This window comes from Varanus komodoensis, unplaced genomic scaffold (genome assembly GCF_004798865.1).
Source record: "Varanus komodoensis strain SLA01 unplaced genomic scaffold, ASM479886v1 scaffold1, whole genome shotgun sequence".
Classification (NCBI taxonomy): Eukaryota; Metazoa; Chordata; class Lepidosauria; order Squamata; family Varanidae; genus Varanus; species Varanus komodoensis.
The window spans coordinates 58,751,304-58,777,334 of NW_025335268.1; the positions used below are offsets into that span (position 1 = coordinate 58,751,304).

At 39.2% G+C, this 26,031-nt stretch overlaps 1 protein-coding gene across 3 annotated transcripts; it reads left to right on the forward strand.

The window, feature by feature from the left end:
- Positions 1-8,370: 8,370 nt before the first annotated feature.
- PDSS2 (decaprenyl diphosphate synthase subunit 2) lies at positions 8,371-23,049 on the forward strand. Of its 3 annotated transcripts, none has more exons than XM_044426963.1 (4): positions 8,371-9,055; positions 9,968-10,099; positions 12,197-12,232; positions 12,971-13,334. In XM_044426963.1, the coding sequence occupies exons 1-4, from the start codon at positions 8,978-8,980 to the stop codon at positions 13,022-13,024; spliced, it is 300 nt and encodes a 99-aa protein (XP_044282898.1). In that variant the 5' UTR covers positions 8,371-8,977; the 3' UTR covers positions 13,025-13,334. The 3 variants fall into 3 exon arrangements, with proteins under 3 accessions (XP_044282898.1, XP_044282908.1, XP_044282888.1); XM_044426973.1 differs by lacking the exon at positions 12,971-13,334 and adding an exon at positions 21,190-22,007 and having other exon boundaries at positions 8,375-9,055; XM_044426953.1 differs by lacking the exon at positions 12,971-13,334 and adding an exon at positions 22,027-23,049 and having other exon boundaries at positions 8,385-9,055.
- Positions 23,050-26,031: the final 2,982 nt, after the last annotated feature.

Sequence of the window (26,031 nt, forward strand, 5' to 3'; positions counted from 1 at the left end):
CACGGGCAGGGAGACGGTGGCTTGCTCGCGCGGAGATGGTTTTGGACTGTCTGGGAGATCTCCAAGCGAGGGAGCTGCTGCCACACGTGCTTGGTGCCGCCTCGTGCATGCCCGCTCCCACCTCATTGGCCCGCGCGAGTCACCACCACCTTTCAACTAGCCCCCTATTGAAAAAGTTTGAGGACCCCTGCATTAATGCATAAAGCTCAGACCAGAGTTCCAAACTAGAAAGCTTAGACCAGAATTCCAAACTAGACATAATTCTTTACTATGCTAAAACTAAATATGATATGATATGGACACCTGCATTCACATGGTGTCCACATATACATCCATCTCATGCAGACAGAGGCTACGGTATCCTCCCACCAGCACCACCAAATCTAGTGGGTATTACCCACTTAAATACCTATATTGTTTGGAAACTGAAGAATTCAAAATGATGTGTGCCCGTATTAAGCCACTACATGATGTCTCTAAATGTCTCAGCACAGATGCCTGCCTTAGCCTGATGCTGAAAGGATGATAGAGTTGGTGCTAGGTGAGTGTCTGTGGGAAGATTATTACACAGTTGGGAGGCCACCACTGAGAAGGCTTTACCTCTTGCCACACTCCAAGCATCCTTCAGAGATGGCATCTGAAGCAAGACTTCAAATGGTGATTGTACTGTCCAGGTGGCCTACTGCTAGGAGACATGTTACATTAAATATTGTGAACTACCCACTACCCAGTGTCTTAATCTTGTCTAGATTGAGCTTTGGCGTTCAGCCTCGTTTGGTCCATTGTCACAGCCAGACAATGGTTTAGCACATCCGCAGCCTCATCTGATCAGAATTAAAAGGAAAAGTATAGCTGAATGTCATCAGCATATTGATGGCAGCATAGTCCAGATGACCCCATTCAGTGGTTTCATGTTGAATAACATAAGGAACAAAACTGACCCCCAAGGAACCTCATCATACAGGAAAATCTTCAGTGCCAGCCAATGTTTCTCAAGCACCACCCTGGGAAGCTGACTATTCAGGAAAGACCAGGACTTCTGCAGTACAGTACATCCAACTGCCAGTTCAGACAGCTTCCCCTGAAGTATACTATGGTTGCTGGTATTGAAATCTACTAATCTGGTATTGAAATCCAGGAGTTTCAGCAGATTTACGTTCTTTCCTGGCATAGGTCATCATACAGGGCAACCAAAGCTCTTCCTGTTCTAAAATACATCCTGAACCCCAACTGAAATGAATCCAGAATCACTCTGCTACTGGCCTAACGCTGTTGAAGTATTTTGGGTGCAGAGAGGAATTCTTGCAGGCCAATAATGCTGTCTCCACAACTTCTTCTTTTCCTAGCAGATCACAAGGAGAAACTTCTAACTACAAACTTCATTATGTTGGTGTTGGTGAGCTAGGACTAGCAAGGTTGTTGGCAAGAGGCATTCATCAAGTTAAGACCATCGGTTTTGAGTTAGTTCTTGCCCATGTCAGGAGCTGATTTCAAACTGAATCCCCATCCACTCTTTTCCTTGAATGGAATAGGTCCCACCTTCAGGAAGGTTTGTGGTGCATTTGGGTCAGACAGTAAAACACCATATGTTGCTTAACTGGTCTGCTCATTTGATTGACATCAGACCACAGGTCTGATAAACTCACACCCCTCCCCCTCTGACCATCCCTGTTCCACCATGTCTCCCTGCAAACCAGAGATGATCTGGTTCTCACCAGCTGCTTGCCTTATCACAGAGCTCCATTTCAGATTCAGAATCTGAAATCTCCACCTTGGAATGCAGTACTTTGAGAGAAGCAGGCCCAGTACCTGTAGGTCTCACTGCTACCTACAGGCGCCATGGCACCTCTCCCTTTGCAAGGATCACCTGTCTGGTCCAAGCAGTTGTTCCCTCCTTGTTGACTTTATACTCCAGAAGTGGCAAGGTTCCAAGTGGCTGCACAAAGCTGGGGAAGCACTCTGTCAGTGTTCCCAAGCTGTGCCAACTCAAACTCATTCAAGAAAACTAAAGCAGGCTGTACTGTGGGTACCTCACCTGATCCACTATAACACTGGAGTCATGTCCCAGCAGATGCAAGAGATTTGGTCCTGTAAGTGTCCAGCAAGTATATTACAGTGGGTCTGTAGTGCCATTATAGTCTAGAGTCTGTAGTGTCATTTCATTGCTAGTCTAGGGTCCAGTGTATCCTTGGGGCGAGCTTGTAATACGTCTGGACAATTATAAAAAGCTCTGCTGAGTGGCAAATAGAAGCATGAATAGCAACAGTGATACTGTTTCTTTACTTCCCTCAGTGAACCTAAATATGCCTGATTATGGACACATACCTGGATTTTATTGCATCCACTAGGAGTTTTCTTTCATGTCCACGAAAGCCATCTCCTGTTATATTTCATTGCTTTCAATTCTTACATATACCACAGATCCATGTGACCTCTCTTACAGACAGGCTTCTCAGGAGTGATCATGGCAGCATATCTGCTTTCCACAGATCAACGAGGAGTGTCAGCCATGTGAGCCAGAAAACCCACTAGAGCCCTCTGGAAACCATCTAGATACATTAGCTTCTTGCTGCAGATCATCTTAATAGGCCCCCACTCTTGCAGAGTGGAAAAGCTGTCACTATTCTAAATCTCAGCAGGCAGTGATCTGACCATGACAGTGGGACTAAATCAAATCAAAGTTCCCCACCTTCAGAATACCATTCTCATACCCCACCAAACACCCCAAGTCTAGAATGCATCCTGCTATATTTGCTGGGCCAGTTATACATTGAGGCAATTGCTGTGGATACTAGACCCTGGTCACACAGTCAGGGTGCCTGGAGAAAGAAACAAAATTCTTACAGAACACAGCAGCTCTCCTGCGCCAGCTTTTCAAATCTGCCTTGATGCTGTACCAAGTCCCCTGTGGACACAACTGGGAAAGACTAACTTGTCCCTGTTCACCCACTCCCAGGTTTCAGTTATGCCTGTCAAATTGGCTGCCTCACCCAATATTAATCCTTGAATGGGCAGGGTCTTATTTTGGACTGATGAAGCAAGCAAGCATTCATTCAATCATTCATTCAGAACTTTTTTATACCATCTGCTACCAAGGTCTTGGGACAGTCTTACAATAAAACAGAGTGAAGCATAGCATCCATATAGGTTTTCTATACAGTAAAACCTCACATTAAAATCACCATCAAACCTTAAAATACTGGGAAAATTAAAAGATTTTCATCTGGTGCTGAAAAGAATAAAGTGTGAGCACCAGGCAAACCTCTCTGGGGAGCATATTCTGTAACCAGGGCACCACCACAGAGAAGGCCCTTCACCAGGTACCCACCCTCCTAATATCCAAGCATCTGGAGACCCATGGGCAGAGTGATGTAGCAAGCACCAAACTTTCATGTACAAGAAAGGCCTGTACATAGCACATTTGTTAACTATCTGGTCCTTATTCTTCTTACCTTTTGAGTCCTGCTTCCAATTCCATATCTCCCTCAACTTGTTCCTTCACTGATTGCTCCCCCACAGGTCCCTCAACTTGGCACCCTATCCTATCTCCCAGGATGTTATCCTGGCCTGGAGAGTTAAATCCCCCACAGAGCTTTAAAAAACAACCAGATTAGCTAAAATGTTGGGGACTTGGACAGAGGAAGCGTTTATGGGCATCATGGAAGCATCAGAAGACTTGATTTCCGCAATGTAAGGGGGCTTTGGGCAGGGAAATGAACCTAAACTCACACAAGGTGAAAATCACAATCCAGATGTACAAGTGTAACCTAAATAGACAGCCCAGAAAAAATACAGATACTGTGTTTTGCTTTTGTTGTTGTTTTTTCCTGACCCTAGAGTTGAATATAACTTTGTGAAGGTCTTCTGCCCACTTGTTTGAAAGTTGCATGGGGTTATAAATCAGGTTTAAAGTAGTCTTAAATAAATAAAAAATATATCACATATGGATGGATGGGGGGGCTTAGTGTAAAACATAATCTGAGAGGTTTGCTTTACCAAACTCATCATGGAAGTAATCATCCTTAGCTTATGAGGCAAAAGTTTTTAAAGTGGTTTCTCTAGTCTTTATTCATTCTTCATGCAGAAAAAATGAGAGATGATTAGCAGATGATTCTGCTGCTGTTTTAATCAAGTTTTATAATGTTATAATGGTTTTATTCTTTGATCCTGTTTTTATCTAGGGCTTATTTTGTGCTGTTCTTTTTATTTTTAATAGTTTTATTTTATATTTTTAACATATGCTGACCAGGGAACATCAGTTATGGGTAGTTAAAATGAATAATGAATAAATTTGTTAATTATCTGGTCCTCATTCTTCTTACCTCTTGAGTCCTTGAGTATAATGAACAAACAAACAAACAATTATGGTGAGTACTCTGGATATTTAAAACCTCTGCTTTTTTTCAAACCTTTTAGGAGGAATATGCCTCTTTCTGGAAATTTAAATGATAAAATGACTTTATCTTCATGATGCTATACAAAGCTCTTTCAGACAAAGCTAGAACTTTAAAATGTGTTTTTATGGAAGAGAATGTAGCAAAGATTGCATGATAAGAGACAGATACTGTAGAAGGGAAGGCAGATCTAAACTGTAATACATGCTTAAATGACATTGTTAATGAGGGAAAGTCATACTTTCTTTCCTTCTTACTCATCTCTGTTTTCCTCCCTCCTTTAGCTGTATTCTGCAGTGGAAGTACATATCCTTTTCTTTTTTAGTTAAACATGGTTTTCTCTGGAATATGAGTAAAATAAAAGTATTAAGGTGCTCCTGGGTGTGTTTTATGAGTCCATTTACTCTAACCCTTTTTCATCACAAACATCAAAGGCATGTATTAATAGACCAATAAAATATGTCCTGTCATGTTCAACAAGCAGTAAGGCATCTGTTAAGTGAGACATCAATCACATGCAAGATGCTTGCAGGGTAACTGTGTTGCTGCTGAAGACTTATAATTTTATTGGCTCCTTTCCTACACAGATGGGAAAATAAAGATTGTTGAATCATCTCACTTATAGCTGAAACAGTGAGTGATCCAAATTACAATTTTTAAGCCTCTTCATTGCTCAAGCCTTAGATTTAACTGAAGTTTGTAATGCCAAGTGGTATGTGTGACAGAGTGCAATGAACTGCAGTATATCAGAATTAAAATGTACTGCAACACATGTTTAAAAAAAATCTGGGAAACTTTATAGCAATTCATGGATTTCATTTTGAAATATTCAGATAATTATTTTGTACCTTTGCTCTGTTGTCTCTGTGCATGGGCAAAGAAGAATGTATTTGCATTTGAATTCCCATCATTGTATTTTACTGGAATAAATAAAGCTAGTTGAGATGGAATAAAAAGGCACATGAAATTGGGATACCTAATTATTTAAAAGTTGTCTCCAGCTATGCTTAGCTAACTACTGTGAATGGTTTCTAAGTAGCATAAGCCACGTGTGGAGATCAGAAGCAAACTGCACGTTTTAATCAAAGTTTTCTAAATGAGATTAGGATATGCCCAGGTTCATTTTAATAAGATTTACAAACAGTTATGCAATGCTGAATAAGGTAGAAGGATTGGGTAGCGTTTGCAAGAGGGTAAGAAGGGGAGCCAGTGTGACCCACTTGCAGCTCCTGAAGCCTAGTTCCAGGGTTTAGTCCAAACAAGACCTGGTTAACTGTACAGTAACTTAAATAGTTATTTATTAGATTTATATATCACTTTTTTCTTACAAAGAACTCAAAGCAGCTTACCTCATTCTCCTCTCCCTGCTCTGTCTTATCCCCACAACAACAGCCCTGTGAGGTAGGTTGGGCTGAGGGTTTGTAGCTGACCCAAAGGCACCCAGCTGGCTCCATGGCTGAGTAGGGACTAGGACCCAGAGTGCCTGAGTCCCAATCCCATGCTCTTAACCATTACACCACACTGGCTCTCACACTGGTTTTACATGGTTTCTATCTTTCCTGGAGGAGAATATATATTTTAATATTAATATTCCTATTACACTTTCCTGAAGTGGACAGTGAGTATAACTAGTGAGTTCACCAGATTAAAAGGATAGTGTATGCGTATGGATTATCTTTTAACATTTGAAATAGATTACTTTTTTGATTTCATTTGAGATATATTCTGAAATTGTATTCTTCAGTAAAGATGTTGTATGATATCACAAACTGTGCTAGCTTACAAACAACAAAGAGGCATAGGTCAGGAACTGCTGTACAATCAGACTGAGAGTCTCTATAATGCAATATGAGCTTTCATATAGCCTGACGTGCCTGATCCTGCCTAATCTTGGAAGCTAAGCAGGATTGGAACTGGTTGAAATCTGAATGGATGACTTAAATGTTTTGAACCATCCAGAGAAATTTGGCTACAGGCAGTAAAGAAATGTAACAACAGCAACAATATAGGGACACAACAGCAGGGGATATCTTTGCTGGTTCCAGGCACACCATCCTTCCTATCTAGATTTGGGTCTGAAAGATCAAGCAATCTTATGCTAGGCTATGGAGAAAATCAAAACCGTTTATGCTCGTCTCCAGCTGCACTACATAATTGCTTCTCAGCTGTTCTTACAAGTTCCTGCAAAGGTGTTCCTGGTTCTGCAGACACTTCTAGGCTCTGATCCTGACAATAATTGTTGCATTGTATTAAAATGCACATTCCACTGGAGGCATCTGTTGCTTATACAAAGCCCCTGTTGAAATGAATTGTACAGAGGTAGATTTTCACCTATTGTTACAGTGTGTTTAAATGAAATGGCTTCTTTGGAAGCTATGCTTCTGTCAAGAAGGCTGTGACCTTAAGCACATTTTCTGCCACTCAATCCTATTGAACTCTAGGACTTTTTCTTTGAGGAGATGGTAAGAAAACAAAACATTCCAGTCAAGCCTGATATGCATGTTCAAGTATCCCTAATAAATCATAATATAGATGAAAATGTCAAAATTGAAACAGAATATGTACCTCACATGAAAACTAATGAGTTTCCTTCAACCTATCCATGTCAGATTTGTTTGTAGACTTGTGCTAATCTTGTGGTTCTTTGTTGTTGTTGTTAGTTGCAAAGTCGTGTCCAACCCATTGCGACCCCATGGACAACACTCCTCCTGGCCTTCCTGTCCTCCACCTTCCCCCAGAGTCCACTCAAGCTCACACCAACTGCTTCAGTGACTCCATCCAGCCACCTCATCCTCTGCCATCCCCTTCTTCTTTTGCCATCTATTGTTCCCAGCATTAGGCTCTTCTCCAGGGACTCCTTCCTTCTCATTAGGTGGCCAAAGTATTTGAGTTTCATCTTCAGTATCTGACCTTCTAAAGAGCAGTCAGGGTTGATCTCCTCTAGGACTGACCAGTTTGATCACCTTGTGGTCCAGGGGACTCACAGGAGTCTCCTCCAGCACCACAATTCAAAGGCCTCAATTCTTCGGCGCTCAGCCTTCCTTATGGTCCAACTTTCACAGCCATACATTGCAACTGTGTTTTTTAGCTCTGCATTAATAATACTTAGTGGCATTCCAGTCAAATAATATTAAATCAAATTGTTGAGCTGACTATCATGTCAATTGCCCATCAAGCTTTTAGTATTAGTATTTTTTTTAACCTTAGGAAATGTGGTCCTCAGTCACCAGTTTTTGAACATTTCATCTAAAGAGTTCATTTTAAATTGAATTTTCATTTCCAGATTAGAGGAATTTTTGTCTGAGAGCTTCTTGTTTCATATCATGCTCGAAATCCAGAAAATGTGCAAAACAGGACTTTTAACAGTCATTCTGTCAAATGAGACATAGCTGAAGTTTTACTCTTCATTTGGTAATCTCAGGTGTATCAGTAAATATGTGGCTTCTGCTGCCATCCTTTATGCAAGTAAATGGTGTGTTTGAAAGGAATGAATTCTGATACAATGTTCAGCAAGTTGGTTTTGCAGAATTATACTACTTTTCCCAATGGTCTCATATTATCTTCTCCTGTGCAACACAGCACTCCTTGGCACAGCCACAAGGGAGAAAGATTAGAGCTGAATGGAGGGATTCTGTTTCATTCGTTACCAATTTCATGACAGATAATACCTTGCTAGAAAATTATAGTGTTGTGCAGATTTAGTTCTTACTTGTTTTTGAGCAATTTAATTGAAGTAGCTCACAGGGACAGAATTGTTTAGATGGCATGGGTGTTTTTCTACAGTCACTTTTTCATGGGAGAGGGAATTTTAAACTACCTTTTAACTACCCAAAGGCAGTGGCAAAAATGTATCTTAGGTTTTAGTAATCTTGCAGCCATTTGTCCTTGTTACATTTGTCCTAGCTTCTTTATTCTCTTCAAGGAGCCTAAGAGACAAGGAAGACAAGTCACTTGGTAGAAAAGACTAGGGTGATAGTTTGGATGTTGGTTTGCTGGCTAAACACAGGTGTTCGGAGGATTCAGGATAATCTTGTTAACCGTAATAGGCACTTAACACATGGCATGTTCAACTCATCATTTGAGGGTAATTGGTTATAATACAGAAGAACATAGATTAACAAAAGGCTTATAGCAGTGAAATCAGTACTGAATGTCAATTTGCCTGAGCCAGGAAGTACCAGTTAAACATACTTTTTTAAGATATGAAGGTTTGTTTCTGGATGCCTTAGATCCTAAGATTTGTATATTTGAATCAATACATTGTTTGTGAGTTAAAAGGGAGTTTGTGACTTAATGAAGAAAATTAAGGAATGGGCTCCTATACTGTACAGGAAGCTAAAATTTGTTCACACCTTTTGGTCTCTTTGTTTCCACCAGCTTGAGATGGATGATGTCTGTGAAATTTACCCTTCACCTGCCCATGAACAGCTGACTGCACCGGTGTTTCTAGTCTTACCTTGACTTCTTATCCTTCCTCCTTTTTCCAGGAAAATGGTCTCACTGAGGACATTGGAATATCAACTTGGAAAGAACAAATTTTCCTATCCCATAGTGCCTTGCTGGCAAGGAGCTGCCAGGCTGCAATGGAACTGGCAAACCATGATGCAGGGATGCAGAATATGGCCTTTAAGTATGGAAAGCACATGTCCCTGAGTCATAAGGTATACTTCCTCCTTCCCCAGAAGCTATTCATAGAACACATTTAATATGTGAAAAGTTTTCTTGTCTACATTATTTTACATCTATGCATTTCTCTACATATATTGATAGTGTGCATGCTTATGTCTCATATTAAAGCTTACAGCTTTTCCTACTGTAAATTTAGTGAGAATTCAGCATAGCATACCCCACATTATACATTGTCTTTTCTGTTCACAAAAGAAGCTCAAGAATTTAATATACAACCAACATGTAGACCTCATGCCTACAGTGTGCAAATGCTCTAAGAATCAGTGATTAGTTATGTATGAAACAATAAAATACCCATGAGTTACACTGGCATCGGTACTAAATTGTATTGTTGAATATATCTCAGTTTTAGTTTTATTAGATATTACTGGTGTTTGAGTTACAGCAGTATTAGATGATTTTTGTCCATTTTGTAGGATTCTGTCACAGTCTAGTGTGACCAAGGAACAGAACGCAGGATGGAACTGTGCAGAAGTTTAGATTAGATTCTTGTTGGCTGGGTCTCCAGGGCAGTTAGCAGACTGAACCTCCACCGGAATGGTATCACCAGTTGCTTCTTTGACTTTTAGCTTCTTCATGCAGATTACCAATCATTCCACTTTCCTTCTAATATATATTTGAATATGCTTATTTGAAAACCTACAATATGGAGAAGGAGACTCTGTTAATATTAATGGGATTTGAACCAAATATCATAATCAGGAATGACCTGCTAAGTCTTGAGTAGTGTATTGAAGGCTTGAAGCCTCTTTGTTATAGCCAAGTATGCAATTTTTATTTGTTAAAGTTTGTGCATGTGATATCAATTATAGAGTAATGTAATGAACTATAAAGAATTACTTCTATGTTAATTTAACAACATGCTTTGATCCTCTGTCTTTCAGCTAAATGTTGACATTCAGCCATTTGTTAATGATAGGTCTAAAGACTCTGTGGCCTTCAGTTTAAATTCCGCTCCTGTAGTCTTGCATCAGAAATTTATTGGAAGAGAGGCTTGGATTAGGCAAATTGAAGAGGTAGGTAAACTCCTGTTAACAGATGGGCTGCATTAGAAAGGCAGGTGAAACTTATAACCATGGCTTCAACTAAGCTTGTTTCAAAATAAAAATAGTTAGCATCAAGCACCATTTTGTAACTTGGATAAACTAACAACCCACAGTTAAGCAAACTCCTCAGACTTTACTGGAGGAGGATTTGGGCATGCAGAAGCAGAAGGACTGCCACTGTTCATTCCTGTTCAGTTTTGTGTGATATCCAAAGACAACCACCCGGTGTTACAAATGAATGTTACTGGTGTGTACAGTTTGGGGCCAGATTACTTGAGGGACTGCTGCCTCCCCAGCATGATCAGCAAGCAACACCTCCCTCATTTGAAGTAGCCTCACACTTCTGGAATAAGTTACCATTCAAGGTCCAACTGGGCCCTATCATTGCAGGTGTTTTAAGGTCCTGAAAACATTTTACTTTGGTCTTCCCCTAGTTTGCTGTACTTGCTGTTCTATTGCTGTTTTGTATTGTTGTCTTTATCAGTGTTTTTTGTTGAATTTTAGTTGTGTTTTTATTGCTTTTAATGCAATATCAGTTTTTTATGTGTTTTATTATGATATGCCACCTTGGGAAGGCTTCTGCCCTAAAATAAATATTTTAAATAATTTTCACACAGCAGATGGATAATGATTTAACATTTATAAAAGGAAAATATTATCTTGTTTCTGTGTATTTTTAACTTAGCTCCAGTGTTGGTACCAAGACATAAAGATTACAATATGTCATGGTCCGGTCCGGTCCCTTTTAAATTAATACCTCTTGCCAAATTCAGTAGTAGTAAGCTTCATGGTATTTTATTAAAATAGGCAATTAAATTTTATTTGAAATATGCAAGCATTCTCTTCCACTAAAACAAATAAAATAATAGATTTAGTTTTTCAACAACTAATTATTTCTAAGCACAGAGCAGAAGAAGGCAGAGGGTAGGAACTGTTCATGCATATATGATTACAACTCAAAACACAGCTGCTTGGGCTAATTTTAGGCCTACCAATGTTGATATTCTTCCTAATGTTATCACATCTCATCCAAAAATGCTATCCTGATACAAGCCCATATTTATTATAACCAATGTGATCTGTATTGAATGGAAGCTTTAAATGAGGAGTAGACAGAGAGTAGCACCTTTCAGATAAACCAGACTACAACTTCCTTAACTTCCAAACGTTGGCTGGGGTTCCTGGGAATTACATTTCAAAACATCTGGAGGGTGCTAGGCTCTCTGCCCCTGCTTTAACCATAAACAGGTCTTTTTAAGTTTCAGCCTTTTTGGCTTCCAAAGGTTTGACCATGTGCTCTACAACTGAACACTGTGTTGGTCAATAGGATCTTTGGAGCTGTAATTGCTACCATGGCATACTGTTTCTGGTCTTTCTGTTGTGTGGGATTTTTTTTCCTTATGTGTTAAACACACACAGTGAATAGACCAGACTTGTAGAGGACAACAAGGGCAGTCAGAGAGAGAATAAGGCCATCTGTGGCTATGGCTATATATCATCTCCAGTATTCGAGGCACTATATTTTCATATGCCCAAGTAGGAAAGTGTTTTTGTACTCATTATCCATTGTGAACTTCCTACATGCATCAGTTTGGTTGGGCATTGTACAAACACAGAGCTGGAATAGATAAGCCTTTGCCTGATTCAGCACAGCTCCTCTTATGTCTCTAGGGCTGGAGCTAGTGCCTTCATTCTGGCTCTCCCTCATGTGAGTCAAATTTCATAAGAGGAATTAACACTTGAATAGGGTTAAGGGACATGTTTGATCTCTCTATATCCTTCTAAGATAGCTTTTTCATAGAACAGTTCTACTAGTATAACAGTTGATAAACTTGTGCCCTGTGAATTAATGGTATTTATTTTCTAGAAGAGAATTAAAACAGGTTTTATTATGATCCTAATAGGCCATGTGGGACTATCAGCCCAGTTCTAGATGAAATACATTTGTTTTCTGCTGTTCAGTTTGAAATGTACAATCTTTCATATTCCTATGTAACTAGAAATTTTAGCATTACAACAGCTAGCATGTCGAACAATTACTAAACTTTTCCTTTTGTGCTTTTTAAGGCTCAAGTTAAAGGAAACTTACTAGACTATGCTAAGGTGAGTAAATATTTAAAACTGAAGTCTTATTTTTAGAACTCTCATAATTCCTGCACTTTTTAAAGCAACTATTAAGTTTCTTCTAATCAGTATAGTATGTGCAAGGGTATAGAGAATGTAATTCCATATGCATGATGATTCATGGGAATGGAGCTCAGCATTTCAATTACTTTTTCAATTATGTTTTTTCCTTATTTCAACTAAAAATTTACTTGCAAAGTGTTCACAACAATAAAAATGCAATACATGCTGGTACATTTATACAGCGTTTAAAATACAATGCTGGTCAGGGGAAGAGTTCTCAGCTGGGTGTGATTCGAGGCATCATGGATCCAGCATTGTGTGCATTTCCATCACATGTAGAATGTGGTATGTCAGTCAGGTGGCCACACGGGAAGATTTATATACAGTTTGTTCAGTCTTCTTCTTTGCATGTGCTACCAGGAAGCTCACTGGCTGACTTTGGCGAGTCACACACTTAGCCTAACCCATCTGACAGGGTTATTCTAAGGATAACATGAGGAGGGCTGTGTAAGCCATCTCAGGTTCTTCATGAGAAGAAAACGGACAGGATATAAATTTAATATCACAATGATAATTAACGTTTCTTTAGCAGGCCTCAGTACTTCTCACTGTTGAAACTCTTTTGTTACAAAAGTAGATTTGGAGAAGTACAGTAGAAATGGCTGAATGGTCTTTGATGCGGTTTTGATGGCATTTCCCCTGCTGTCTTTCTAGTGCAACAGAAACTGGAAGGAAAGTATTAAAACTAGGAAGTGTACCTCTACATAGGCTACCACAGTAAGAAATTATTTGAAGATACAATAGAACCTGCAATTTAATTAAACATTGGTTTTCAAATTATGAGTTGACCCATGCAAAAGTCATCACCAGTCCCAGTAGAGGTATTTTAAATTAAATTTCTGTTTGCTTCTATTTCACCAAAATGCAAAGTGTATATACTGCTGGGGGTCCTCCTTGTCCACAAGTTCTTTGTATTCTATAATCTCCTTTCTCTGCAGTCAGTCTTCATTATTTCAAAAAGCTCATTTTAGATGCTACTATTAGAAGCCATTTATTCACAAGCAGTTAATCAGTCTGTTAATACTCCAGTCTTATATTCTAGAGAGTGGCGACCACATGCAGACAAATTATTGATCTATCATGATTATGTTTGATGACCTGTCCCTCTCTAGTATTCCTTGACTAAAGAAGCAGTGAAAATGGGGCATTGGGGTTAGATGTATAAGAATTAGGATCAGTGCTTGAAATTGCCTCTTTCAGGAACAATATGCCCAGCTCAGCAGCTTATATACTACATGGAAAACTGGGCTTTTCAAAGTTCTAGTTTTTATGGCTGTTCTGATGTATCTATATTCCTGTGCCATTCGTTGCATTTTATTTTTTTAACTATTGTATTTTATATTTTAATTGTATTGAATTTTGATCTTTTAAGTATTCCCAATCTGCACAGATAATGTTTATCACTGGAAATATAAAAACTAAAATAAATAACTTTTTTCAACATACTTTCTCCTGATCAGGGGGAGGGGAAAGAGCAAAGCTAAATATGGTCATCTGTAAGAAATGGCAGGGATTCTTGTCATGGTACAATGTAAACAAATATAGCAGTTGTTGATGGGATGGGACTCAAAAAGCATCATGCACTGGAAAAATTCTACTGCACAGGATGGAATTCAAGTTTGTAGGATCTGCTTTGTTTTCTCTGAAACCCCAAGATTCACCAACCAAAGTCAAAAACTAGGGAGAGAAGAGGGGGGAAATTATATACGTAGAATTAAAGAACAGGGTGTCTTTTTGTTTTCTGTACCAGAATTGTGTTTACAGTTCATCAGGCAAAAACCACTCCTTGCTTTCTTCATTTTAGCGGCCTGATTTAGTGTGGAAGAAGAGCTTTTTTGTTTTCTTTTTTTTCTTTTTTTCTTTTGTTAAGCATTTGAGAGATCTTGCTGTTTTGGGAAAATCTTGCTGACACCACAAGTCATACCAGGCATCTACCAGCTATTCCCATGATAACTTCTACCTATCCCTACCACAGGAGATAGTGTAATTGCATGATTGTGTGAAATGTTGTACAGGTATTAACTAAGGAGGTACAGATTGTGTTAAATCTGTTCTTTCCATTTTTAAGTCAGGCACCTTCCATTCCATCATGGAATTTGCCTGACCATTCTATTCCATTCCATCGGTTAACAGAACTGGAGTTTTTCTTGGTTAGCAAACTTGCATGCATGCACATCTGCACAAATGTGCACTTCTGAAAATCTGTAAATTCCCCCAAATTTGCAGTTCTTCCCAAAAAGGCTATTTTCACACTTCATCTTGTAAGAGGAAATGCATATTTTCTTTCAGGTTTTTCATTTTTCTACAGTAGATTTCTTTAATATTCTGGGAAGCATAAATCAGTCTACAAGCCCATGGAATCTATGTGACTTAGGAAAAATTGTTCTGTTGTGGAATCTGCAGATTGGATTCATATTAATCTGAATTAATTTGAATTTATTGTGAATCTCTCTGACATAGCTAAGACTAGCTATCACCCAGGCCATGCCATAAATATCAGCACCCATTTCAGCACCCAAATGATAGTATCTAATTGACTATAGTTACTAGTACTATAGTTTATATATTCCTCACACCCCAATACTTTCTGCAAGCAAACGGCTTCCCTCCAAAATGCCCTATTAACAAAAAATGCCAGGTAGGCCTGGGGATTTTGTGATAAGCACTATCTTACTGTTGAGTTTAAATCTATATTGACTTGCTTTGAAAAGGTAAAATATTACTTTTTATCAGAAGGTACTACATCCTAGTCTCATGTGCCTGACTGCTACTAATTTCTTCTGTCATGCTGTCATTAAGCATACCCTAAGGCTAAAAATGATTTTCTTACAAAATTCAAATGAATGAACCAGTTGTGCAAGGAGCAAGTAAAATTATTCACTACTGAGAGAAGATACATTGATATTAATTTTTTTTAATACTAGTTGTCAATAAACCTTTGGAACTTTGAAAACATATTCCCTGTTCCAATAATTTAAGTAAATGGAATCAGAATGTAGAACTGTTTGTTCCATATGGTATTGAACTTTACATCCAGGGCCTGCTGATGGCTTATCTCGGTTCCAGCATAATTGTTTTACCATGACAGCATTATGTATATCAGCATACCCCTTTTTATACCATGTATTATTTGAAAACATCCTATGGAATTATACCTGAAACACAGCAGAGTATTCAGATGACCATATTCTTGGATAATATCAGAGGCTAGATACAAGATGTAGTTTTATGGATTTATAGGATTTGGATGACAAGCTGTGAACTTAACACACTAAATTGAAAATAACATTGAAAACAGTTGGTCTGCCCTACAAATAAATGTGTTGAAATAGCTGACCAGTCATTTTTTCTGGAAAACTATAGCAGTGTTTTTCAAAAAAAATCATGTATTAATTACTGTAATTTTTTGTTAGACTACCATCCATTTTCAAAATTGGCTTACTACTACTTTCCTCCTTGGCATTTAAACTTGTCAGCTTTATGTCATGTGCCCCAAGCTATATCACGACATTGTTCCTGCTAGCAGAAATTGGGGTGAAAGAATGTTTGCCTTCTCCCTGCAGCCGCTTGCACCTTCCAAAACTCAGCAGGTTTGGGAGATCTTGTGGACCAGTATGCAAGGTTGTACAGGGGCAGGAGAAAGTATGCAAAAGTTGCGTTATTTATTTATTTATTTATTTATTAAAACATTTTTATGCCGCCCCATTCGCCGAAGCCTCCCAGCTAGATCCTTCACCAAATTGAAACTCTTTTGTGGGTGAGAGGCAACGTTTGCAGATTCATGGATGACAAAGTCTGGATCCAACCCCGTGTGTAACTTTGTGTTTAAAGTTAGAATCTTTGTATATAACACTAACATTAAGCTGCTAAATACTTGACAGCTTATGGTATCTTTCCAGATCTCCACTTTGCCAGGAAGAGCTGCATTTTAGTTTAGGCAAACATTTGCATAAAAAAGCCCTTAAAATAAAACTACTGTCTAGCAGCTATTTAAAAAGGAAAAGAAGGAAGAGGTTAACATGCTGCAACACACACTGATTAAATCTATAGAAACTAATAGTATTCTGTTCCAACAATAGTGGGGGGAAAGTAAGTCTGTTAGTTATAAAGTGTATTAGCCCTATTTCATTTTGTAACATTTTGGTAGCCTGAATATGAGCACTTAGTGAGGTAGAAGGCTCCCCACAAGAGAAAACAAATTTAGAAAAGCCAGTGCATAACATGGCAAACACTTAATGCATTAGTTCATTCTCTGACCACAAATCAATTTAAGTTTTCTTCTTTTCCTCCTCCTCCTCCTACTTGGTAAGTTATGAGGTTAGATATAGCATGACCTTAAAAGAGCAGGGAATCCAGTTTCACGTACAGAAAGCTGAGAATCAGGTGAGAGCAAGATTCTTTCTGATGTTTGTTATTTACTAGATTTATATACTGCTTTTTGCTCACAAAGAACTCAAAGTGGCTTACAGCATTCTTCTCCCCATGCTCTCAATCTTATCCCTGCAAGAACTCTGTGAGGTAGGTTGGGCTGAGAGTCTGTGACTGGCCCAAAGTCACCCAGTTGGCTCCATGGCTGAGCGGGGACTAGAACCCAGATCGTCTGAGCCCCAGTCCCACGCTCTTCACCACGACACCACACTGGCTCTCATTATATATGAGAGACTGAGGGTGCCTTTAGAGTATGACATGTGGCTCTGCTTTGTTCCAGGGATGAGCTTGATCATGCCTGGGGGAGAGGCAGAGGCCATGGACAACTGGAGGGTAGTGGCTGGTTCCGACAACCCAGTAACCCACATGCAAGCACTGAGTTGAGCATAGGTGGAGTATAGGTTGTTACTGAAAGTGTAGTTGAAATGTGAGTTGTCAAGATACCAGCCACATTATCAATCTGTGATTTGTTGTTGTGTTGTGAACTATGGGTTGCAGAGCATGATTTATTAGTGCAGCTGGGTCCAGACTATGCAATAACCCATGATTCAATCAACACTTTGGGGTTGAGTGTGGGTTATTATATTGTCTAAATCCAGTCAGCGAGTATACTTGACAGACTGTGCCTGCTAGGGGTTTCAGATGTGCAAGTAGAGAGAAACAAATAATAGTGGTACAAATAATAGAAAGTTGTAGAAGTGGATTGCACAGGAACAGAAAGCTAACTTGGACTGTCCCGCTTTCATGTCTGCTTCATAATTAGGGAAGATTCTAGAGGAGTCTTCTGAAAGTCTATTTTATGAGGGAAAGTAAGGAGAATCAGAGCGGGCCTTGTTCAGTAGTTGCTCTGGATTTTTTCCTCTGTGGTAGAACAAGAATTCTTCCTCCCCCATTTCCTATCTTGCATCCCAGTCAGTTTCTTTTTAAAAACTTCACAAAGCGTTTTAAGCAGTCTCTAGTAGTAACTCAACTCTTTCTGGCCAATGTGAATGCCCTAAATGCTCTTACTTGAAGGTCTCCCAAAATACCAGTAGCATAAATGTGACTGAACACATAATAGAGATAGGCTTGAAGTGGCTGAATCCAGGCACATATAAGAGGTAAAAAAACCCCCCAATTTTTAAGGAGTTAAAAGCATCTGGGTCATGCACAGGAGAACAACATGACTTAGAATCTATCAAAAGCATGGGTCCTCAAACTAAGGCCCGGCGACTGGATCTGGCCCACCATGCCCATTTATCCGGCCTGCCATGCCCATTTGGACCCACCACATGTGCCCGCATCCACACGTGCACCCGCTGCTGCCCACCTTGCCCTGCGCGTGGGGAGGCAGTGGTTTGCTCACTCGGAGAAAATGATCTCCAAGCGAGCAAGCTGCTGCCTCATGCGCCCACCTCACGGCACGTGCCCACCCCCGCCTCACCTCCCCTTGCCGGGCATGCACATCCACCCGTACCTCACCTCACCTTGCCTCGCCGCATGCCCCGCCGCCCCACTCAGCACACTTGTCCACATGCGCAGCCCCCGCCCATGCACCAGCCCGCGCACACCGCCGGCACCACCTTTCCGGCCCGCGCCCAGCACCGGCAGCTTTCAACTGGCCCCCTGGTGGAAAAGTTTGAAGACCTCTGATCTAAAGTAAAGAAATTTAATTATATTTGGGATACATTTATTGAGTATGTCTTTTAAGGTTTTAAGCCTTCAATCATTACAGTTTTAGAAGGGGTAATGTCCTGAAATTTTTGAATGGGGTGTTTGTTTCTTTTTTCTAATTGTAACATTTATCATTGTTCTTGGTGGTGGCGGGCACTGTATCGTAAGAATTATTCTAATTGTATGTTTCATTTACATATTTCTATTAAATGCTAAGGGGTTTTTGGTATTTTAAATTTAAAAAAATAAAAATTATTTTAAAAAAAGTATCTGTCTAAAGTGTGGGCTACATTTGCCTCTGATAGGAAAGGCAAAATACATACTCCATTGTGTAATACTACGCTACTAGAAATATTTCCCAAGAAAGTATGTAGACCATAGAAGGCTGGCCCAGCAGATGTTCTCCAAGAGGAAACACAGAAACAAAGGAGAAATATATTACATGACCAACAAGTTCAACTGAAAAAAAAAAAAAACCTTTTCAGTTGCTGGTTTTCCTTTCAAGAATGGGAACCTTATTGTTGAGCAGATGGAAGGTTTTAGACTTGTGTCCATACCTGGAAAGTGAACTACAGACTAGTTCAGAAATCCTATAGATGTTGAAAAAGAAGAAGGGTGGGGAGGCCACTCAGAAAAGGATGAAACATTAATTTTATCCTCCGCTAATACCTGGGGGAACAGACAAGAGAATTCACAAAATACTTCTCAACCATACATTCCTGCAGAAACTCTTTAAAATGGAGATTAGAACCTGAAAGAAAAACCTCACAAAGTTAGGCTGGCAAAACTTCAAATTTATATCACTGTGCCAGCTTGCTAGTCATGATAATCCAGAATTCTTCAGAACTCTGGCTTGTTGAGGATGAACAGTCATGTTGATACCTACTGCCCCGTTTGTCCCACTTGGCTTCTTTCAGTGGGAGCACCTAAACAAATCAGGAAACCACTGCCCATGGTTTAGCATTCCCTCCTAACTAGCATCTGTGGCTCGTTGTCTCTAGCAAGCCAGAATGAAACCTAGCTTATTATTGCATGTGACCTGGCCCATTGTGTGTCACCTTTATCACCTTTCTAGAGAAATTTGCCTTGTGATCTTCTGCAAGGGCTTAGGAAGTGTATACGTTATTCCTCTTTAGGTGGGCATAGTTGTTAAGCAGCTGTCAACGATGTTCCTTTTTATGCTGTTGTTTTGGTTTAGTTGATTTTTGTGTGTATTTATTGTATTCTCCTGACTTCTGTCAGCAATATTTGGTTATTTAAAAATAAGGCAAGATATAAATAAATAGATAAAAGTAGATCATATTTCACTCCAAAGGCATTTAGAGAGAATCCCTCAAGTTTCTAAGGAACTTTAAGTTACAGGAACCATAGCTAGCCCTAACTTTCCTTCTGAGTGTCATCATTTCTAATTTTTGACTACTGATACCATCTTCTCAAAAGTGTTATCTCTAACACATTCCTTTTTAGCACCATTAGAGATATAGACCTTCATATATTCAGCAAAACTTTACCAGCTAATGGCAGTGTTTGAGTACCTGCTAATATCAGAAATACACAGTTCAGCAAATATTTTTGTGGCATTGAGTGCCAGTTTCTTACCAGATGTGGTTGGCTATGCACACTTGGGAAGAAAAGCTTAATTAATGTTGCACTGTAATTGAATATCAAAAGAATTATTTTCCAAGTAATGTAGGAGATTAAACATTTTAAGAATTGGACCATCCACACTTAAGCACTATGTTATCTAAGAACTGAGTTCATCTTCAAGTATACATAATTAATCCATTTAAGTTACGTGGTTAAATAAGAACAATCATACATTATACATAAATGCAACTGTCTACAGAAAAGAGGTGGTTGTCCCAAATGCATTAAGGGTCTCAAATTATTTTCAGATCATTTACTGCCAATTTTTTGCAGAAGTATAATACTTAGATACTGTAGGAGACTGTTGTTTACAGCCTTTTAAGGTTAAACATATACTTAAATAGCTATATATGTACAACTTTTCTAACAATGTCCTTATGCCAACTTGGTATATTATTTACTGATCTCATTTCCAATTTGGTTCATTTGTCATGGGAAGAGTTCCTGATATACCAGGGACCAGAAATGTATCTTGTTCTAGTTGTTACTTCAGGGTAACAGATGTGTAAGCAAATTTAGAAGCATACCTTTATGCACAGACTTCAGAAAATAAATAAGAACATTGCCTGACTAGCAGAGGTATGAGGCATTCTCCTCTGGCACCCATTCTGTGCCTTGCACTATACTCTTGCCCATGTTCTCTGCATTACCCTTGCCATATACCAAGGCAGAAAGATATATTACATGAAGTTCTGATACCCACCAATGCACAGGAATACTCCAGTGTGTTGTAGTGGTTAGACTTTAGTCATTAGTATGTTTAGGGTTGAGGAGAGGAGACCAAGATCAAAATCATCACTGAGCCATGAATTTGACTGGGTGGCCTTGCACCAGTCACTGCCCCATAGCCTAACCTACTCCAACTGGGTGATGTGAGGGTCAAATAGAAAAGAAGAACCATGTATATTGCTTTAAATTTGAATTCTTTGGAGGAAAAGTGGGATATAAAATCCTTGCCATTACACCTTAACCAATGCAGCATCTTTTCAAGATGATCATTCCCTTTCCGTACTGAAGATATAGAAGGTTCACATAGGATATAAATGCAGGCAAAACTTCAACAAGAGAATTAAGCAGATTAACTTTTTCAATGCAATGTGGAAAGTTGGAAGTATCTAATGGGTAGGAAAATTGGTTTCCTCCAGATGTTTTGAAGAACAACTCACCTAACCCTGACCATTGTTCATGCTGGCTGGGGCAAATGGAAGCTGCAGGTAACAGCTTGCTACCCCTTACGTTCATACCAAATCCAGAAATAGGCTGTTGTTCACTTATTGTCCCTCTTTCTGTTAACATTTCTTTACGGCTTAGAATCTTCTGCAAATGTTGTTACACAGTGCTTCTTGATCAAAATTAGACTAGGCAAGAGACCCATGCAATTCCCCTTGGAATAAACAAAGATTGTACAGTTATGGGGTTTGGTGGATCACCCCCATGGGCTGGAATCTGCAGCCTTCCCACTTCCTGGTTAATTTTATTAAGGTCAGAGGGCAGAGAGAATGGCTCTCTAGAGTAAAGGGGTTGTGGACTGGCCATCATCGAAAATTCATTTTGAAAGTGTATTCCAGAAATTAAAATGGGCCATGTGTAATCAGAGCAATATATGTTGCTATAGCATATACAAGCTAATGTACTTGCTTGGGGTGAAATTCAGTTCAAAATGCGTGTTCATAAATTAATTATGCACAAGATTATTTCTTGGGTTTATCCCTATTTGGCAAGCATTACATATGTTATTGTTGGAAAGGCCCCTACATCCATTGCATGCATCTTTGAATGGCTGAGTAGCTTGAGTTATCAATAAGTTATAGACTAATTTAAGTTGATTGGGGCTGTGTTGCTTATTGCTAGATACTGGTGTTTTGCTTTTGAGTCATTTGGTTAAACTCCTTTGAAGCTCACTTCATGAAATACTGAATCCATAATGTTTTCTCAGTTATTTCTGTCAAAACTGATGATATTGTGCATGTGTTTTCTCACAGTTGCAAGATGCAATCAAGGCTGGCAAAGGTGTGACTTCAGCTATTGACCTGTGCCGTTTCCATGGAAACAGAGCACTGGAGGCTCTGGCGTGCTTCCCTCCCTCAGAGGCCAGATCTGCTTTAGAAAACATTGTTTATGCTGTGACAAGATTTTCATGATGTACAACTGGAAAAAGAAACTACTGTTCATTTGCAGAAATGAGCAGAACAGATCATACTCGAGAGAGCCAAAATCTGCCATTGCTACGAATCTAAATGTGTTGGTGACTTGGAAAAAAAAGTGTTTCTGTTCCACTCACCACATTCCCAAACGAACATCTATCCTTCGGAACTGCTACAAACAAAATTAGGGAAAAAAAGGTCAAACAGTTTTCACTTGTCATGCCAGAAGCACACTTGAGGCTGCACTGGTAGAAATAATTAATGAGACTCGCTTCTGTGACCTCAGCAAATGGACAGGAAATAAGTCCTTATTGATTGGACATAGCCAGGGATGGCGCCAGTGTGGTGGCCTGTGGTTTTCCTGCACTACAGAAGACAGAGGGGGGCGTGAAGCTGCAGGTGTCAGGAGGAATGCTTTCTGAACCTGCCAGAGAGAGGGCTGTTGAAAACCAGAATTAACGTACTTATTTATCAACATGAAGGGCAGCTCGATGAATTAGCAGGGGGAAGGAGGGAATCTGACTGCATGCAGCGATGTCTCCTCACATTATTTCTCTGTGTATTTAAATATGAAATTGCCCTGTGCCTCATGTGTTGAGTGTTTGAAAGAGTTGCTGAGGGGCCGCATCAGGTATGATAAGAGCGTTATGATATTAATGTGGTTCTGATAAAAGAACAATTTTGAATGTGTAAGTTTTCAGTTTGGTTCAAGCAGATGCTTTGGTTAAACTTCCAGGAGAGTGAAATATTTGACTTTTGTATACCATTTTATTTCTCTCAGCAGAGAGATAAGTACTACATTTTTCCTAGATTTACTGAACATTCGGACTCTGTTCATACCAAATAAATGCCTCTTCATAAGGCTGTGTCTCATTACTGTGCCATAGAGGACTAAGGAATAGTTCTTCTGCACCACCCTTCCCCAGTCAGTACAGCATTTCATTCCCTGAATAGATGTATATTACATGAGAAGTTTTTTAACCTTACTGTGTCAAATGTTAAAGTCCAATTACAGAGAGAATACAAGGTATATCAGAAGCCTGGAATCTGACACTGTCTCTATTTTGTTCATAGGAGATGATTTTTGTGGTTTGCATGCTTGCAATCTGAGAACATCGTTGACAAGAAGGCTGAGTTTACATAAATGATCCAGATTGAAACTCAGCTACCTTTCTTCCTTCTGTGGTGTAATTACAGCCCAATCTGGAGACAGCTAGCACAGCAAACAGATTTCATTACACTGCTCTCTCAAACACTAAGTGGAGTTATTTCAGTTAACTTCTTCACACACACACACACTCACGCACACACACACACGGAAGTGAACTGTCACAAACCTATACAATGGACCAGTATGTTACCTGCAAAGGACTTTTTGAAAGTTATATACTTAGTTAAACTTTCAAGAGTCATATGAGTATGATTTAAAAGATCTTGATATTCCTGGATGGAGCTAAGCATTTAATATATTTCTTGTATACCAAAACATTAGTGCAGTTAAATTGTTTAGTAACTGGATGAAAGTGTAGATAAAAACTGGTTAAATTATCAAACCATTATACCCATTTGCCAAGAACATTCAGTCTTGAGAAAGAGCACATCAAGTATTATAGAGGAAACTATTCTCAATTTCAAACTTATTTTTGTTGCTGTTAATAGTTTCATCATTTTTTTAAGAGTACATGCAACACCATAATCTCAAATTTATAAAATGGCTATTAAAATTAGTCTCCACGTCCCACCTTCCCTTTGCTCATTACTAATGGCCATAATATCTACAAAAGATGGTATAAGGTAGGGGGTGGGGAGAAAAGGAAAGTACATTCGAATTCTAGCTGGGTTGCCAGGGGTTGGTGAAGGAGACTGCAGTCAATCCCCAGAGAGAACCAAAAAAGTTATCATGGAGATCCTTGAAACATCTCTGTATTGTTTTACTGAGCATCTGTCTTTGTTTCCTTAATTACTTAATCTAACAGGTCTTGCACCTACTGCTTGATCTCTGTAGAACTTGTTGACTCACAGCACTGAGATATCTATCAGCTGCCAATATTCCTCAGAATCCATGCTGTCTGTACATTATACATGTCCTGCCCTAATACTCAAAGACCTAAAGTTGTGTGATACATTAGGTCTGCCACTCTGTAAACATCTACCTGAGCGTAGGCACCACTGAACTCCAGGGAGTTACTTCCCAGTGAAATGGATAGGATTGCACTGTTCATTCTAACAGCCCTTCTAGAAAGACAGGGTATCTCATAACTCCAGAGAATATGGAACACCACTGTTCCTGGTATTATTTTTCATGCAATAGTGAAAACTATCACCTGGGATCCCGTTCACAGGGACATCATTTTGACATCTTAATAATAACTTGTATCATACTTTTAAATCTTCAGCAAATGCATTTCTGAAGCCTGAATATTTAGGGAATTTGAGCACAGAGAATTCCATCTATGCCAGTGCAATTGAATCTGATGGAAGTTTTGCATGCTTGCCAAATTCATGATGGAATTATGTGGCTCACCATTGGTGATGTCACAAGTACTATCCAATATTTGCCCTTGACACTGGTAAAATCTATAACCACAAGATGCTCAAGAACAATGTATGTAATAGCCAGAGAGAAAATTGCCATTTCCCACTGAGTGAAAGAGTGTCTGTGTGTCTACCATACACCATGAAACCTGGATACATGCAAACAGCTGTTCACATATTAAGCACGTCTATTAAATTATCATTAATGCAGTTGCAAGAACTACTCATTTGAATGGAGCTCTGGCAGACCTTTCTGACTACAGACTACAGCCCAAATGGTCCAACGTGTGTTTGCAGTATCAGGAAGTTTAATGCATTCAACAAAAATATCTGCTGTTTGAGATGAATGAGGATGAAGATGAAGATTTGGGGCAGTATTTATGCTACCCATGCAGCAGTAGTAGAATACTGCCACATACCTTCATCTTCAGCCTTATATAACTCAAATATTTTTTTGAATGGTATCACAAGAGAAAATGCTTCCACTCATACTTGGGCCTCTCTTAGGAAGCTCTGGTTCCTCTTACCTAGTGGTGGGTCCCTGTCACAACTGAATTAGGCATAGCAGCAGTATAAAATACAACCATCAACATAACTGCCTGTACCAAGCTCTTCTTTAAAAAATTGTTTAGATTGCAATTTAAGCCATTAGGTGTTAAAATTGTCATTTATGGGGATTCTGCAAACTTGGTTCTAGTCAAGCTGTTTTGTCTTCTGAGACAAAAAGTGTGAATGAAATAACTGAAAACTAAACAGACCTCAACAAGGGGAATATATATATAAAGTATATGAGCATTTCTTAGTTTGAAATCAATTTTCTCTTCTTAGCCTTGTTCAGCATTTCTTTAAAGAGCATTAACTTAGAAAACAAGACTTTAGAGGATTTTAAAGGAAAGTTAGTGCGGTATAGTGGTTAAGAGTACAGGAGTCTGATTCAGGAGATCTGGGTTCTAGTCCTCATCAATGCAGCTAACTGGGTGACTTTGGGCCAGTTACACACACTCAGCCCAACCTACCTCACAGGAATGTTGTGATGATAAGCCACCTTGAGTTCCTTGAAAGGAAAAAAGGCAGGATATAAATATAATAAATAGTAACTTGCTCCGTGCAAAGTCCCATTGAAATGATTGGAAGATTGCAAGCTACGTGTGCTTAGTGAAAAGTTTTCTTCCAGTTCTGTAATAACTTTTCATGGAATTTTTTAGCAAATGCTTTTGTTCTACATTGACAGAGCTGTAGATAGTGATATCTGTATTTTCCCTCAGAACTCACACTAACCTCTTTCAGCAAAATCCATACTGAGCTCTT